General features: G+C 44.3%; 1 protein-coding gene across 14 annotated transcripts in view; it reads right to left on the bottom strand.

Annotated features, from left to right (window-relative positions):
- Positions 1-14,639, bottom strand: part of KCNAB2 (potassium voltage-gated channel subfamily A regulatory beta subunit 2) — a 109,226-nt gene that overhangs the window by 16,458 nt on the left and 78,129 nt on the right. For all 14 annotated transcript variants that reach the window (XM_038377076.2, XM_038377083.2, XM_038377082.2 and 11 more), the window contains 7 exons: positions 12,785-12,828; positions 9,836-9,873; positions 8,285-8,364; positions 3,855-3,899; positions 1,916-1,960; positions 1,787-1,830; positions 768-854 (listed from right to left, as the gene is read on the bottom strand). In XM_038377076.2, the coding sequence (XP_038233004.1) occupies positions 768-854; positions 1,787-1,830; positions 1,916-1,960; positions 3,855-3,899; positions 8,285-8,364; positions 9,836-9,873; positions 12,785-12,828 (383 nt within the window). The remainder of the gene's footprint in view (positions 1-767; positions 855-1,786; positions 1,831-1,915; positions 1,961-3,854; positions 3,900-8,284; positions 8,365-9,835; positions 9,874-12,784; positions 12,829-14,639) is intronic.

Below are 14,639 nucleotides of genomic sequence, written 5' to 3'. Positions count from 1 at the left end.
TGAAACAATTGCTACATAATGGAAAACGCACCATAACTAAAAACCCGTCACCAACATCATGATTCAAACATTCAAAACATCAAAAAATAAAATGCAATGAAAAATTCAGACCTGATTTGGCTAATAAGATGTTAAACTAACAAGGAATTAACAGTTCCTTCTTAGAATGGGTGAGTATGTAATTCAGAAATGGGACAGGCCACGAAATGAGAAAAGTTAGATCTGTTGCGGAGGTACAAACTGCTAGCACAGCAGCTTGAGAAAATTATTATAATTATTATAACCCTATTTATGAATTGTATTATCCTAGAACCTGGGAGGGCCAGTCATTGACCTGGGCTCTGTCGTGCTGGGCAAACATGGACTGAAAAGGGAGATAATGCAGAGAGAAGCTTGTGTTTTCAAGAGTCCCAGTTCAGCCTGCAGCACAAACTCCAAAGGGAAAAAGATAGCATCACATTCAGGCCTGGAAAGCCCGAACGCAAGAGTTCCCCATGACACTGAGCAAGGGAACATCCCCTGAGAAGCCCTTTGACTGGTGCCCCTCTATTACACTTTGCTGGGGAAGAGAAAGAGGTTATTCTGAAAACGATTTGGGGGTCCACGGCCAGCGCTCCTACTCCCCAACGCTACACTCTTTAGAAGTCACTCCCTACTTCCCGACGCAAATGGCGAGACAATGGCTAATCCACCAGTCTCAGCTGCCTGCTGACCAGTACCCCGAAACAGGAATAGGCTCTTGGGGAGAAACTGGCAGTGGAACCTACCTTCCATGGGTGTGTTGGGATCTGGTCTGTTCGCAAACACAACATCCACATACTCTAACTGCAGCCGTTCTAAGGAAGCCTTCAGACCTGGTGATGAGCAAACAAGGACAAGAGGCAATCAAGCACAGTTCCCCACTGAGCTCCCTGCTTTGATAGCACTAAAGAGAACGTCCCAGCACTTTGCAAATACAGGCTCAGAAGAGCTGTGCTAACACTCTTGAGATGGTGCCCCAAGGCCCAGGGATCCCAGCTTTGCTGAGGCTGTTCCAGAACATTAAGAGCACCGCGACCCACATCTGCGCTAGAGGGCTGAACTGTGCCCCATGCTCCGTGGAGAGACCCGGCTCACTGCTGCTCCACTGGGAAGGGCAGCCCCAGCCCCAGCTTTCACAAGGGCTGGCCACTCTCTGGATTTCTGCTTGGAGCAATGAACAGAATGAAAACCATCTCGGGAGAGTTGCAGCAACGGTGACGCTAAAATGTATCCAACCTCTGCCCAACAGGGTCCAGTTGCCAGGCGATTTGAATTACACTTATAACAACTCTCAGGGAAATATTCAGCTCATTGTTATAAACAATAACCACCAGCATATGCCTCTCCCCAGCCCTGCTCCTTCTTCCAAGCCAGGAGGTCATGATGTCAGCTGTTGGCGTCTGCAAGGCACTCTGCAGTGCCATTAACGCCATCTCGGCAGGACAGCGCACCCACCAGGTGTGTCCCAGCCGCTGGGACATGGCAAAGCAGCCACTGCAGCAGCCCAAGGGATGGGCTCAGCTGGAGCCCTGTCAAAGAGTGTTTGTTCCTTCTCCTGAATGGAAACACCCCAGGTCCCTCAGACTCTCCCACCTTACTATACAGGAGCAGCAGACAGGCCCGACCCAGCAAAGCACATGGTTAAGCATGCGAGTAGTTCCATTCAGTTAAGTGAGGATACTCATGTGCTTAAAGTTAAGCACCTGCTCAAGTGCCTAGCAGGGTCAGGCTCACATACAGCATTAAAGCAGATGTGCTCTCTCACCTTCTATGATGTGTTTTCTGGACAGTCCCCTCTCAGTCTCTGCTCTGAAAAAGAACAGGCCCAGGTTAGCAGTGTACAGTACAACGACGACAATTACGGCGCTGGGTGAAATTAGCCAGTGTTACTTACTTTCCTCCCCAGAAGATTTTGGTTGTGATGACCAGGCTAGAGCGCCTGCAAAGAGAAACAGAAAGTCACTGCATAAAATGTATTAAGCCAAGGTTCCCTTTCGCCCTCTGTACTCCCATCCCTACACTCACCGCCCCAAGCTGACGCTCGCCACAGCTTCCAGTTATGCAAATACCCACTTCCCAACTCATTGGTCTGCGGAATGTAAGTGATTTAGCTCCAAGCACTGCTCAGAGTCATGCTGGGGCACAACCAGAATAATTCTATTGACTTCGCAGTGGAGTTACTGCTGATTTACCCCAGTGTAAGGAAGGTTAGTCAGGTCCTTAGTGATCTGCTCGGCTGTTTGATCAGACGTCTTCACTAGCCCAGATCAGAGGTGTTACCTCTAGGACCCACCTCACCTTGAATGATCCTGGGGTTAAGTCTTTAGGGTGAGATTGTCAAGAGTACAATCAGTGTTTAGGAGCACAAATCCCTCTGAAAATCACTGAGGCACTTCGGAAAGTCCCAGCCTTGGGTCTGGCCCTGTAACCCAAAGTCACTTTGCTTCAGGGCCATCCAGCAGGCTATAGCACGGCAACTTCTAAGAGAAACCACTACCAGCTCCAACTACTGTGAACTTACTGAAACAGTTGCTATAGTCCTGCGCCTACTCCAGACTCAAGAAGCTGTTTGCTGAAAAGGCATTATTTGCGTGCCTGAACTAAAATGTTTGGACTCTTAAATCAGTGTCCAGGACAGCTAAACCAGACTCTCATTGTACCCACATTACGTTGCAGTGTGAGACTGCAATCATCAAAGGGCTCTAGCCACAATGGGCTGGCCATGTTTCTAGTCTGACTGCCTAAGACTGTTCTTTATGGTGGAGTGCATGGTGAGAGGGGCAAGGAGTGGTCCTGGAGTCAGTGGTGTAAATACAAAACTACTCAGGCAACACCCCGACAGGCTCCAATGGCATCTCAAAGCAGATGTGGACCAATTTGCTCAGAACCTTGGTGCTGGAAAAAGGAAGAGGACGATGAATAAGCATGTGGGGTGCCACAGTTCGCCTCCAAGTACCGACAGGAGAGCTCCTCATGGGATTTGCTAACAAGTCAATTACCTTTAATTACTGGGAGCTGTAGTCACATTGGAATTAATGCAAAGAAACAATCTTGGTGGAACAAGATGACAAGTATAAATAATTGAGTGGGAAAAATGTACTCAATAACCACTGACTGGGAGGATAATTGTGGCATTCTGGAGGGAAGGAAATACAGACTTTCTGACAATCCTACTATGATTAATGATTCATGCCCAACTGCAGTGAGCTGGTATTTGAAATTGCTCTTCCGTGTGACTTTTACAATTTGAGATCATTTCAAACACCTCCCTGAAGAGCCACCACTCTGCTCTGACCCAGCCAGGATAGGGGAGAGGTGCCAGGCTGTGATGGACTGACAAGCCCTGGACATCTCCATCAGGAACAGGAATGGAGATTTACCAGGGGAAACACTGAGATTAAGAGACCATTGTCTTGCTTGAAACTGGGATGCACCTTGGGCCCCCGAGCTACCAGAAGACTGAATGCCAGCCGTAAAGAAGGCATTATTATTTCATGCCGTTACAACAACCTAGAAGGCAGAAACTCTCTTCATTCACAGGAACAAGTACAGGACAAGCAGCAGCAGTGAAAGATTCCTCTACTCTGCCCTGGAGTGATCACTGCTAGGGACCAGAGAGGGAATTTCAGACTCCATGTCCCAAATTTCGTGCTCACTGGTGCACCACTCCCTGCAAATCCCTGTACAGTTATTTGACTCTTCACCTTGATGCCTACTGTAAATTTCCTTCCTTCCATATCAAACACAGCAGTTATCAAGGAAACTGCCCAAGGCATAAAAATGAAGCACTGTGGCTCTAACGTGGTACTTGGCCTAAGGAAGAATAAAATTACCTCCAACCCTTCTTCTTAATAATATTTCCCAACACAACTTCAGCCCTGCAACAAGAGAGAAACACAAATGATGATTTCATCAGACTGGTATAGAAATTAGGTCCAAACCATTTCAATCATGAAAAATCGGCTCTCAATGGAGGGATCCCATGTATTTCAAATCCCTGGTGTTAAAATGTTATTAATGAGCTATGGAGAACAAGACAATTTGAAGCTACCCCATGCCCCACCCACTCCAATGGCTATTAATGGGCTCTCTGAACAAGGAGGAATCCTGCATGTTGTTTACATTGCAGTACAGGATCAAGTGACAGCTGGAATTTTCTTGGCATTTGTCAGGGTCAAAGATAAAAATATCCTGGCCACAGGCAACGTAATTTCCTCCTTCCTTTGCACTGTCCTGCAGCGTATAAAGAAATGTTCTCTGTAAGTGCTTATTATACATCTTAGCAACAGAGATGGGACAAGAATGCAATGTGCATTACATTTATACCCACCACATCCCCTGTGCCGCTCACTCGGGGCTTTGCATCCCTTCGCTAACTGATCCCAACCCTACTTCCCATGGGACTCATGGCAGGCACAGACTGTGAAAGCTGAATATTATGTCACCCATCTCCTCAGCCTCTTTTGTATTGACAAGCGGAGCCCATCAGTGGCGAAGGGAGGGCATGGCTGGACAAAACGTGGCATGCGTTCAGGTTATCGGAGCTCAGCCCACTAGCAGTACTGTGGCTCATGGCTGATAATTGCAGGATTTGGCTATTCAGACCTGTCATGGCACAAATGACTCCCTACGAATAGGATTCATAATGGCTTCTCTTCTTTAGAGTGAGAAAACAGGTCAGAGAGATTCAGGTTGTTTGATAGTGGGATCTCCGGCTGGGATGTGCTGGAGTGGAATCGTGCATGTCTTCTCCAGCAAGAGCGGCAATAGGTAAGGAAAACCAAAGCCACAGGTGAGAGAGAGACAGATTCTTCCATTATACGTAACGCCTCTCTCACCCACCCCACCCCAGAGACAGCTCTCCATTGCCATCCGTCAGGAGCCAATTCCATAGCCTTTGCTCAAACCCGCTTTGGCAGGTTGCTTTGCCCCTGTAGATGCTGCTGCAGGACTGGCTCCTTCAACATTTTGATTTTGAAATAAATACATGGACTTGAACATCACACTGGGATTAATGTATTTTGTAATTTGGCACTGCTGTGCCAGCTCTGGGTAGGAGCCCAAGTTCCAGTGTGGCCCAGAGGCGAGGACGCTACCAACTGAGCCATGCGAACATCTGTGCTTGGACTGTGTGGAGTGCCCAGACACACACTGGTAGGAACAGTCAACACAACTGAATTGAGCTTCGCTCTTGGGCCATGTCAGGCATATTTTGTTCCTGGGCAATTTAATTTTTAATGTGCAATTATTTGTGAAACCTCTCAGACACTACATTCTGGAGCCTCCATCCTTTCCAGTCACAAAGTCACTGCGTCTCTTTGGGAGGAGACAGGAAAAACCGACCCTTAGTCATTAACTTAAAGAGACATGCGTGACGCTTCATCGGATTTGTTCTGTGTTGTGCAAGCATCTAAAACCAAAGATGAGATGCTGAACAGGTCAGACTGCAAGGACCTTCATTTCGTACAGTCAATAAAAGGTTCCACGACACAGATGAACACTTTCAGTAATGCCAATTAATTCACTGTCGCTAGGGTTTAATATACAGCACACGACATGTTGAGAGCATTGGTGAAAGAGTCTCAAGTACACTTAATCACCAAAAGATGTTCCCTAAGAGCTACAGGACAGTGGTTCTCCATGTTTTCCATACTTGGACCTTCCTGCCTTCTCGTTAGGACACAACCTCCCACTTAGCAACATGGAAATGGCAAGGCAGCCATGACGCCCAGCGTCTGTACATGACCCTTCGGGAATGATTGCAATTTCTACCTACAAGTATCCTGCGCCAGGTCTTCGTTTTGTTGCCCGCCACGTTCACATCACTCGGTCCTCCTCACAGCTTATCCCTTGTTATTGCTCAGACAGCAACAGGAATAAGACCAGGCTGCACTGTGTTAGGTGCTGTAGGGACACACAGGCAGATGCGTCACTAAGCTGAAGAGCTACGATATTTCATCTGAGCTCAGGCACAAATTGATGTAAGGAGAGGAGTGGAAAGGTTAATGAGGAGAAAGTCACTATGCTGACATGGGTTAGCTGTAGCACAGCACAACGGATTTTCGTTGTCGGAAAAGTTCATAAGAAAAAATAAATAAATATGATCAGCTCTCCGTATCTCCTGTCTTTTCCTAATGCATCCCATTCACACGCAAGTCATGAACATATAAACGTTCCATAGAATGTGCCGCCTTTTCCCAGAAAGAAACACTGCAAGAGAGTTAGTGTCACAAAGAACTATTAAAGAAGTAGACGCTAGGATCTATATTATAGGCAAACAAAAAAAATGATAGGGTGAGAAAAGGGCCAAGAGAGAGTGCCTACCTGTTCTGTTACACATAAGAACGGCCACACTGGGTCAGACCAAAGGTCCATCTAGCCCAGGGTCCTGTCTTCCGATAGTGGCCAATATCAGGTGCCCCAGAGGGAATGAACAGAACAGGGAATCAGCAAGTGATCCGTCCAGTCAAGTCACCCATTCCCAGCTTCTGGTCAACAAAGGCTAGGGACACCATCCCTGCCCATCCTGGCTAATAGCCATTGATGGACCTATCCTCCATGAACTTATCTAGTTCTTTAACAACTACCAAGAAGTAAATTTCAGCCACAAATTCAGAAACTTTTCAAAAAAGAAGAGTTAAAATAACTCTGTCCTGCTCTGCTCCCGATGGCATGGAAGATAAGATGGGTTAGTCAGGAAGTGCTGTACCATCAGCGAGACATGAGGATAGAACAGGCTGTGGTCAGCTAACCAAAAAATGGAGTGAACCAATCTCAAACTCTTTCAGCCACCTGAACTGAAACAGGAACAAGCATCTGTTAAATCTCAGAGGCAACGCTGACTCCCAGATGTAACTTTTCTGGCCTCCGGAAATTAGAGGAAGGCTACTCTTTGATAACATCTAAAGATCAGGTTCGAAGACCCTTGAGTTCAACAGGAGTTTGAGCCAGACTCTCGGGATCTGGCTCTAGATAAGTGAGTTCATTCAAACACATCTAGAGGGGTTGGGGATTGTTTCTGCTTCCAAGCAAGTTTTAATCATTCTGGGTGAAACTTAGCCTCATGGCCCATAGGCCTGAAGAGGCAGTTGAGTGGCGCACAGGATGTGTGCATGGGTCTTCTGTAAAAGGGGGGGAGGGGGAATCTTGCTCTAGGAGCTCAGTTCATTAATTCTGGTAGGGAAAACTCCTGCACTGGCACCATGTCAATGCTGGTGGCCTAGCTGTCCGGGCTCTCAGCAAGGCAGAGCTGTAGTGATGACCAGTAGAGCTTGCCTTGAGCTGGGAAAGAATTAGGAAATTTGAGGTTCTTTCCACACAGTAGGGTTTGGCCTCAAGACCAAATGCATACTGCACTGCTCCCCCTCATAGGCTGTCATCCATGTGTCCCCCTGTATTGATCACCGATCATCTCCCCTTAGACACTTCACAGCAAGCGCTCTCCCTCAGTCCTTGTTTGTATTCATTTTTTCCTCATAAAAGCTTCGGAAGAAATATATTTTTAGATGTGAAAGGGATGGGGCTGCCCAACCCCCACTTCCCAGGCTACTCACAGTCTGACCTGTTGAACCAGGTTATCACATACAAAGGCAAAAGAACTGCCAGCCTGTCTAAAATCCATGCCCAGTTACACACAGAGGGATTCAGACCACCTGCTAGTAATATGCAAGCAAATGCCACAGAAACCTAGCGAGAGCAGGAACGAACATTCTGCACCTCATGGCGTCTACTTCTTCTATTTCATTTTTCAACAGCATCAGGCTGTGACATTTTTCTAACAATTGAGACAGGCTCTGGTGCTTGTAATTTACTGATTGTCCCTCCAAATAGATGGCTGCCCATCCACCCCTCTCTAGTTCACAGCAGAACCTCGTTTTGCCTGGTCACTGTGCTCGTCAAAGTCAGTGTAGATGAGACGAGCTATAGCTGCTCAAGCACCATTTCATAGCAATTTGTACAATCCTAATCCCTTGACAACCTCTGCCTTCCAAGTCTTCATCTCTTCTGAGCAGGTGCCCCCACTTATTAGTCCAGACAGACCCAGGCTCCTTTGCAGTTCACGTTGTGTAGGCAAGGGGACGGAGGCAGCTCATTCTCTGAAGGAGAACAAATACTGGAGAAAACATAACATAGTAAAGGCACTTCGATCAGGGACAGTCAGGTAGGCAGGGAAAGTGTCATTATGAATGTTTACAGCAATCACCCATTCATTAAAACACATCTACTTGTGTCTCCTGGTTAGATAAACATAGAAGGTACCTACTTCCCAGCAGCATAGACTTCTGCTGTGTCAAACAGGTTAATGCCATTGTCATATGCTAAAGTCATCAGCTGTTCTGCCATCTGCAAAGAAACATTTGTAACGTTTATAGAGAGCCCATTGTAGAAAGCAGGAGCCCAGAAGCCCCTTGGCATGAGCGTTATATCAATAAAACATACGTGTAACACAGCACACAGTAGCATGCTTAGATCAAACATTACAAATTAGGCTGCCTAAAGTTGGGCACCTAACGAGGTGATCTGATTATTTAGATGCCTAACTCTAAGCAGCCACGGTTGGCCTCACAGCACAGAAATACCATGCAAAATGCACACTATGTATTTTTAAGTCCAGCGTATTTTCCCCCATATCAGGATGCACTCAGTAGTTTATGAATATAAAAGAGGGAATCCCAAGCACACACTGCAATATGATTTTCCTCCTCCCACTTTTATAATCCAGGGTTCAGAAAATTGATTTGTTAGCTCAGACTACAGCTGGCATCTGTTGTCTCAGAAAAACTGCGATGCAAGTATTGCGTTGTACACATTTACTACACAGAATGGAGAAGGTGTTCTGAACGGATAACTATAAAGTTGCCTCCTAATCTGTATTACCAGGGAAGGCTACAGGTGCAACATGTGTTTCACAAATGTTACTGGTAAACTGACTATACCTTCTGAAAGTCTGGCTTCACAGAAACAACACTAACTTAAAAACTTCACCATCCCCATGAGATTCAAATTCCAACATCCACGTACAATGGAACAGAGCTGTTCTTGTTTTCTGAGTCTATTTGCTTGAACAAAAGCATCTGTTAAATTCAGCTGTGTTTGTGCCCCCTTTTGTGTTCACCTTACAGACCAGGGTGTTCGTACAAAGTCACTTGAGACTATGTGCTGACACCGAATTTTGAACTCTTAGAACCAGTCTTTCGTTGCTAATTACTTGTGTTTAAGACTTATGCTCACCGACTTAGGGATCACAAAGGCTACCATGTGACCTGTGTGTCCAATTAAACTAACCAATGCATCTCAAATTTTGAATATTAGATAGCTGGAACAAACAGCTCAAGAGCAAACTCCTCCTGGAACAATTGTGAAAAGTATTTGGTTTGAATTTAGTCTCTGTTCTTGGAAATTATTCACCAATTATGTGCTACAAATTATTTGCTCAGCAGTAAGTACTACTCTTGGTGGATAATAATTAGCCAAAGAAAGGATAATTTTTGTTTCTTTTGGCCATAATCATAAAAATTAATCTAGGTAATTTGAAAAACAAAGTTGAAACATGTCACACAAACATGAATATTTATGCATCTCTATAGTGAAAATTGGTAAATATTACAGAACCTTTATTCATTATGAAGATTTCACATGAAAAATTATGAAGATTTCACATGGCAACACTGAGGCTTGGTCACTTCAAATAATAAAAGGAACTAGATTACGGAGTCTCCTGAAGCTGATTTTCAGTACAATGAAAGGAGACTGAAATAAGAACTGTATCTTTGACCTATGGAGTAGGCAGCGCAAAACAGGGAACAATTCTTACCTCGTCTGTAATCTGCCCTCCAAACGTCACCCATGTTCCTATAAAGGGAAAGAAGGGAAAACACTCATTCTGAAAACACAACTACAAAACATGTACAACTTAGCTGCTCTAAAAGGCACTATAAACGTGGAAAAAGGAGCTCCAGACTGAATTAATCTGTAGGTCAATAACAGAGAAACACGGGAACAATCCAAACACAGTCAGTCCTATGCTAGCCTGTCAATACCAAGCTGACCCCACTGTTCTTCCTTCTGGATTATAAAATATCCCTGCCCAGAGCCTGTGGGTGGATGAGCGAACCAGGCTCTCAGGGCCTCCCTACCTCTTGCTGTTGCACTTAGACTGTCTGTCTCCCTCTCTCATTGTGTTTGCCTGACTCGGGCAGAAGACTTATCATCCGGGTGGATGCTCAAGGATACCAACTGCTAGGGTTCTCCAATGCCTTCCTGCAAGGTCAAGCCCTAGCACCAAACTGGGATGGAGCATTGTACTTCTGCCCTTGCCATTTGCAACACCTGCTTGCCTTTCCCAGCCAACAACCTGCAGGGAACAGTTAACTAAACCACTTCCAATTTGCTAGTGGAGACCCGTCTGCCTGTAATGACCCTACTGCCTGAAATTACAGCATGAATCACCAGACCAGGAACCTGTAATAGTTCATCTGTTTGTCATTTCCTCTCTGCACTATTGCCTTCCCTATTCTACTCCAGATAGTGGATACCCAGAGCTTTCTCAATGCTGGCCAATTTTAGCTCTGTTGCAGCTTGGCAAAGGCACAAGGAGCCACAGAGGTACTGGTGCAGCTTCTCTGCAGACTCAGTGCTGGCCTACACAATTCATTTTTCCATTTATACAGAACAGTTAAACAGGTACAATTCCTTCCAAAATGACAAACTAAGCTGGAAAAAGACCCCCCGCACACACACATCAGAATAAGAGGGTCCCCATGGGGAGTTCTACTGATATAACTATAGCAGTTTAAATTCACACCTTTCCTTATACCAGTATAACTTTCCCATGTAGACAAGCTCTTAGGAACACGAGGGTGCGTTGGTTGCACTCACTCCATATTTGGAACGTTATCTGAGAAACCAAATGTCTAGAAAGTTAGTCTTTGTCTGGATATAATCGGTTACAGCAGATTCTGAATTCTGCACAAACTCTGCAAACTACAGCTCAGGGGTGGATCATTCTTGAAGTATACTAACTTGGAAGCTCTGAACACAAGTGTTCATGAAGAAGCGAGAACAATGCCTTGTAGCTTGTTTCACATAAAGAAAAAGAAGTTTTAAGGTGTTCATTGCAGTCCATCTGAATGATAGCAATTGAAGAATCAGACATTTCTTTCTGCAGTCACTAAGCTGTGAGGGGCAGCAGCTATCTTGAATTGATGGTGCCCTTTAACAGATACAGTGTTGTACTACCAATGCTATCAGGAGGGCTGATAAAACAGTTCTGTTTAATGCTCCCCTTTTCAGACATTGCTAAATCTGAAAAACAAATTACCTTTTGGGCTGAGATTTCTATCAGCCCGGGGAAAATACCCCCCCCCCCCCTTTTTTTTTTTTTGAAAGTTTGATAAAATTTCATTCAGACAAGAAAACAGATTTTCACTGTTTACATTTTTCGGATGCTTCGTTTTCACGACAGTGACTCAAACTGCTTTTCTTTTAAAAGTGACCTACAATGGAAAAACCCTCGGCATGTTCTTTTTCCTTCTTTACCATGGATAAAAAAGGCCTGTATGTTTCTCTTCCCCTCAACAAGCAACATTTTTGTTTTCTGTTTGTCTTTTACATTAAAATGTCAAGGTGCGAGTCTCTGGGGACTGGACAGGTAAAAGTCAAGACAGTGAAAGTTGATCAACTGGGAAGAGACGGGATTTTTACTCAGACTGTTTAATTCTCTGGTTTCTTTTTGTTAATACTTATTTAACTTCTAGGGCTTAACAACATTTTGGATACAGGATGCTTCTGTCAAAAGATTTAACTGCTCACCTTGCAATGAAGGTGTGAGAGCTTAAACTAAACCTACATTCTCCAATTGTGGCAGGCGGTACAGTTGTAGCTGTGGCAGTCCCTTGTCACTCAAACATTCTCCAAGACACACATAGCAGCTACTCCAGCAAAACAACAGCAACTACACTTGATGTTTCTGCTATTTCTATAAAAAGCGCCGAACAAGCAGAACTCCATTTCCCAACCTGGCCAACTTGTGTCATACATCACAAAGAAGCCAAAGAGAGTCCAAGTGTACTCGGCAGGTCATGGCTGAGCTTTAAACTGAGCGTTGACATAGCCCTCACTGAGGGCTGGTGTCTTTGCAAACCAAATTCAAGTGTGATGTGTGACGTGCTGAAGTGCTCTGACAACCATATGCAGCAAATGGCACAAATGTTTCTTTTCACATACTTTTAAATGTCATGAGCACATGGGTCTCTTGAGGAGCAAACACAAAGAGATGCCCGTTTGTGAACTCATCCACGACAGCAGCCCAAGTAAACCTGTAACCACCACATATTTTAATACTGAAAACCAATCGGGGATACAACATGCACTAAGCACACAGGAGGATTTCAGAGGATTTCAGAGTCTGGTCATGCTGTCTGCGAGGCCACGATCCAGGCTGATTCACTGGGGGAAATGACAAGGTTTAGGACAGGACAGAAATCTGTGGTTAGATCTGGTTACTCAGTAACCAGCAGTTAGCAACAATGCTGCACTGGTAGCTGGATCCGGTTTCGGGTCATCCATTTTTAATGGATCGTGGAATCAGAGGAACATCGCCCTGATCAATGCAAAAGGCGCAGCTCCTTTCACCTGCCACCTCCATCTTGGGGGCCTGCCTCTTGCTTAAATAACTGAGGGAAGAAATCATTGTGAAGATGATTGCTTACCAATGGACACTGGAGAGGTATGAGAGAGTGCACCTGACGATCAAATCACTTACCTAAGCCAAGGCAGGATACTCGCAACCCTGATTTCCCAAGATTTCTGAAAAAGAGAAACCCCTCTTAATAACCAGCGGAAATGCCAGAAATAGGATGTGCCATAGCTACATGGGACAGATGATATGTGTGGTGTCCCCAATCCCCATCCCTTCGGCAAACGTCACAGGAACATCAGTTTCCAAAACTATTCACAGAAAGGACAGGGGTTTCGGTGCCCTTCAGTTGCACTCCAATCAACACAAAGTGCTGTACAGGAAGTGTTTAGCTAAGCTCTTGTCTTTGCATGAACCATGAGTACAATGAATTCCCCAGGCACCACCATGGAGCGGCAGTTCATAACACTTCTCCTCAACTGCTGATCAAGTGAAATTACTGGTTTCACTACAGGGAAATTATGCAGCTACAATGTATGCATGTATGTATAGATAGAGGAAGAGAGATCTCCACGCCATCAAAAAAAGGCGATGCTAGTGAAGCTACTTTAAATATAAGGCATTAAAAATAACTTTTATCCTCTGCATTCACTGTTCTTGGAAGATAATTTCAGTACAATTTTAATGACGACTTTTTGATCCTGTTCTTAATAATTATTTACACACACAGCACACTGTTTTTATGGTGGTGGTCTGGATTTTCTAGTTTTGCCTGTGTGACTATTTGGTCTTTGTACTGAATTGATAAAGTGAAACACTGAAAATTAGACTGCATTATTATTGTAAGAATGTTCTGAAGGGCACACCCTACAGTGCACCAGGTGTATTGTAAAGAATGCAAACTCGACCAGTAAGTCGTGGTTATTGGTACGACACTTAACAACCCCCTCACAACCAACCAACCTCATGTTGGTCATTGAACAGGTACAAAATCACAAGCTGGTGTGATAACATTAGTCCCTTTACAAGAGCACATTTAACCCCCAAAATAATATGCATTGAAGAGCCTGTGACACATCTGTGAGTTACAAGAATTGAGTTAGCATGGATGGAACATGCACAAAGTAGAGACAGACAGCAGTGAATGAGGACATATGTTGCAAAATTTCCTGGAATAAACAGCTAGTGTAACTGTTCTGAGGTGACCCGGTGGTTGGGAAACCCCTCCACAAACCTACCAACCTGGGTCGCAAGGCTCTAAAGAGCTTAGGGTGACCACATTCAAGCCTAGTAAAAAGAGACAGAGCAAAACAAAACAAAAAAAAAAAGCAGGTAATGAGAACATGATAAGGAATGAAATAACCATGAAAGAGAGAGATATAAACACAAGGTAAAATTATCAATAAACTGGATTTGAAGAAAACTGTGATAGAAATGAAAGTATGAAATCAGCAGCACCAAGACAGAATCATAGAAATGTAGAACCAGAAGTGACTTTGTTAGGTCATCTAGTCCAGTCCCCTGCACTGAGACAGGACTAAGTATTATCTAGACCATCCTTGATATTAAATCCATAAACCAAATGATAGAAGGCATTACCCCCTCTAAACGCATATTGATGGCTACAAAATTAAGGCCATGAATTGAGAAGCTATTTAGTTAAAGAAGGAAGAGAAGATAGAGAATGATTTTTCCCTGACTCAAATGAGGTATTAAACAACAATTGATAATGTCAAGTAACATTATTATTTTCCTATTTTTGCAACCAAAACAGGAGATAAATATCTAAAGAGACAACATACACAGATACAGTAGGAATGGAAAGGATACTGTTACTTAGACACTAGACATTTAGTTATTGCCAACTGAAAAACAAAAGCACTTTGCAACTTGAGAGTATCAACTTAAAATGCGTAATTTTGCACACAGCACATCTGCAGGGATAAAACAAAAGCGAAAGAATGTGAAATCTCTTAACAGG

The sequence above is a fragment of the Dermochelys coriacea genome, chromosome 18 (assembly GCF_009764565.3).
Source record: "Dermochelys coriacea isolate rDerCor1 chromosome 18, rDerCor1.pri.v4, whole genome shotgun sequence".
NCBI classification, from domain to species: domain Eukaryota; kingdom Metazoa; phylum Chordata; order Testudines; family Dermochelyidae; genus Dermochelys; species Dermochelys coriacea.
This window is presented reverse-complemented; position numbering and strand designations above follow the sequence as displayed.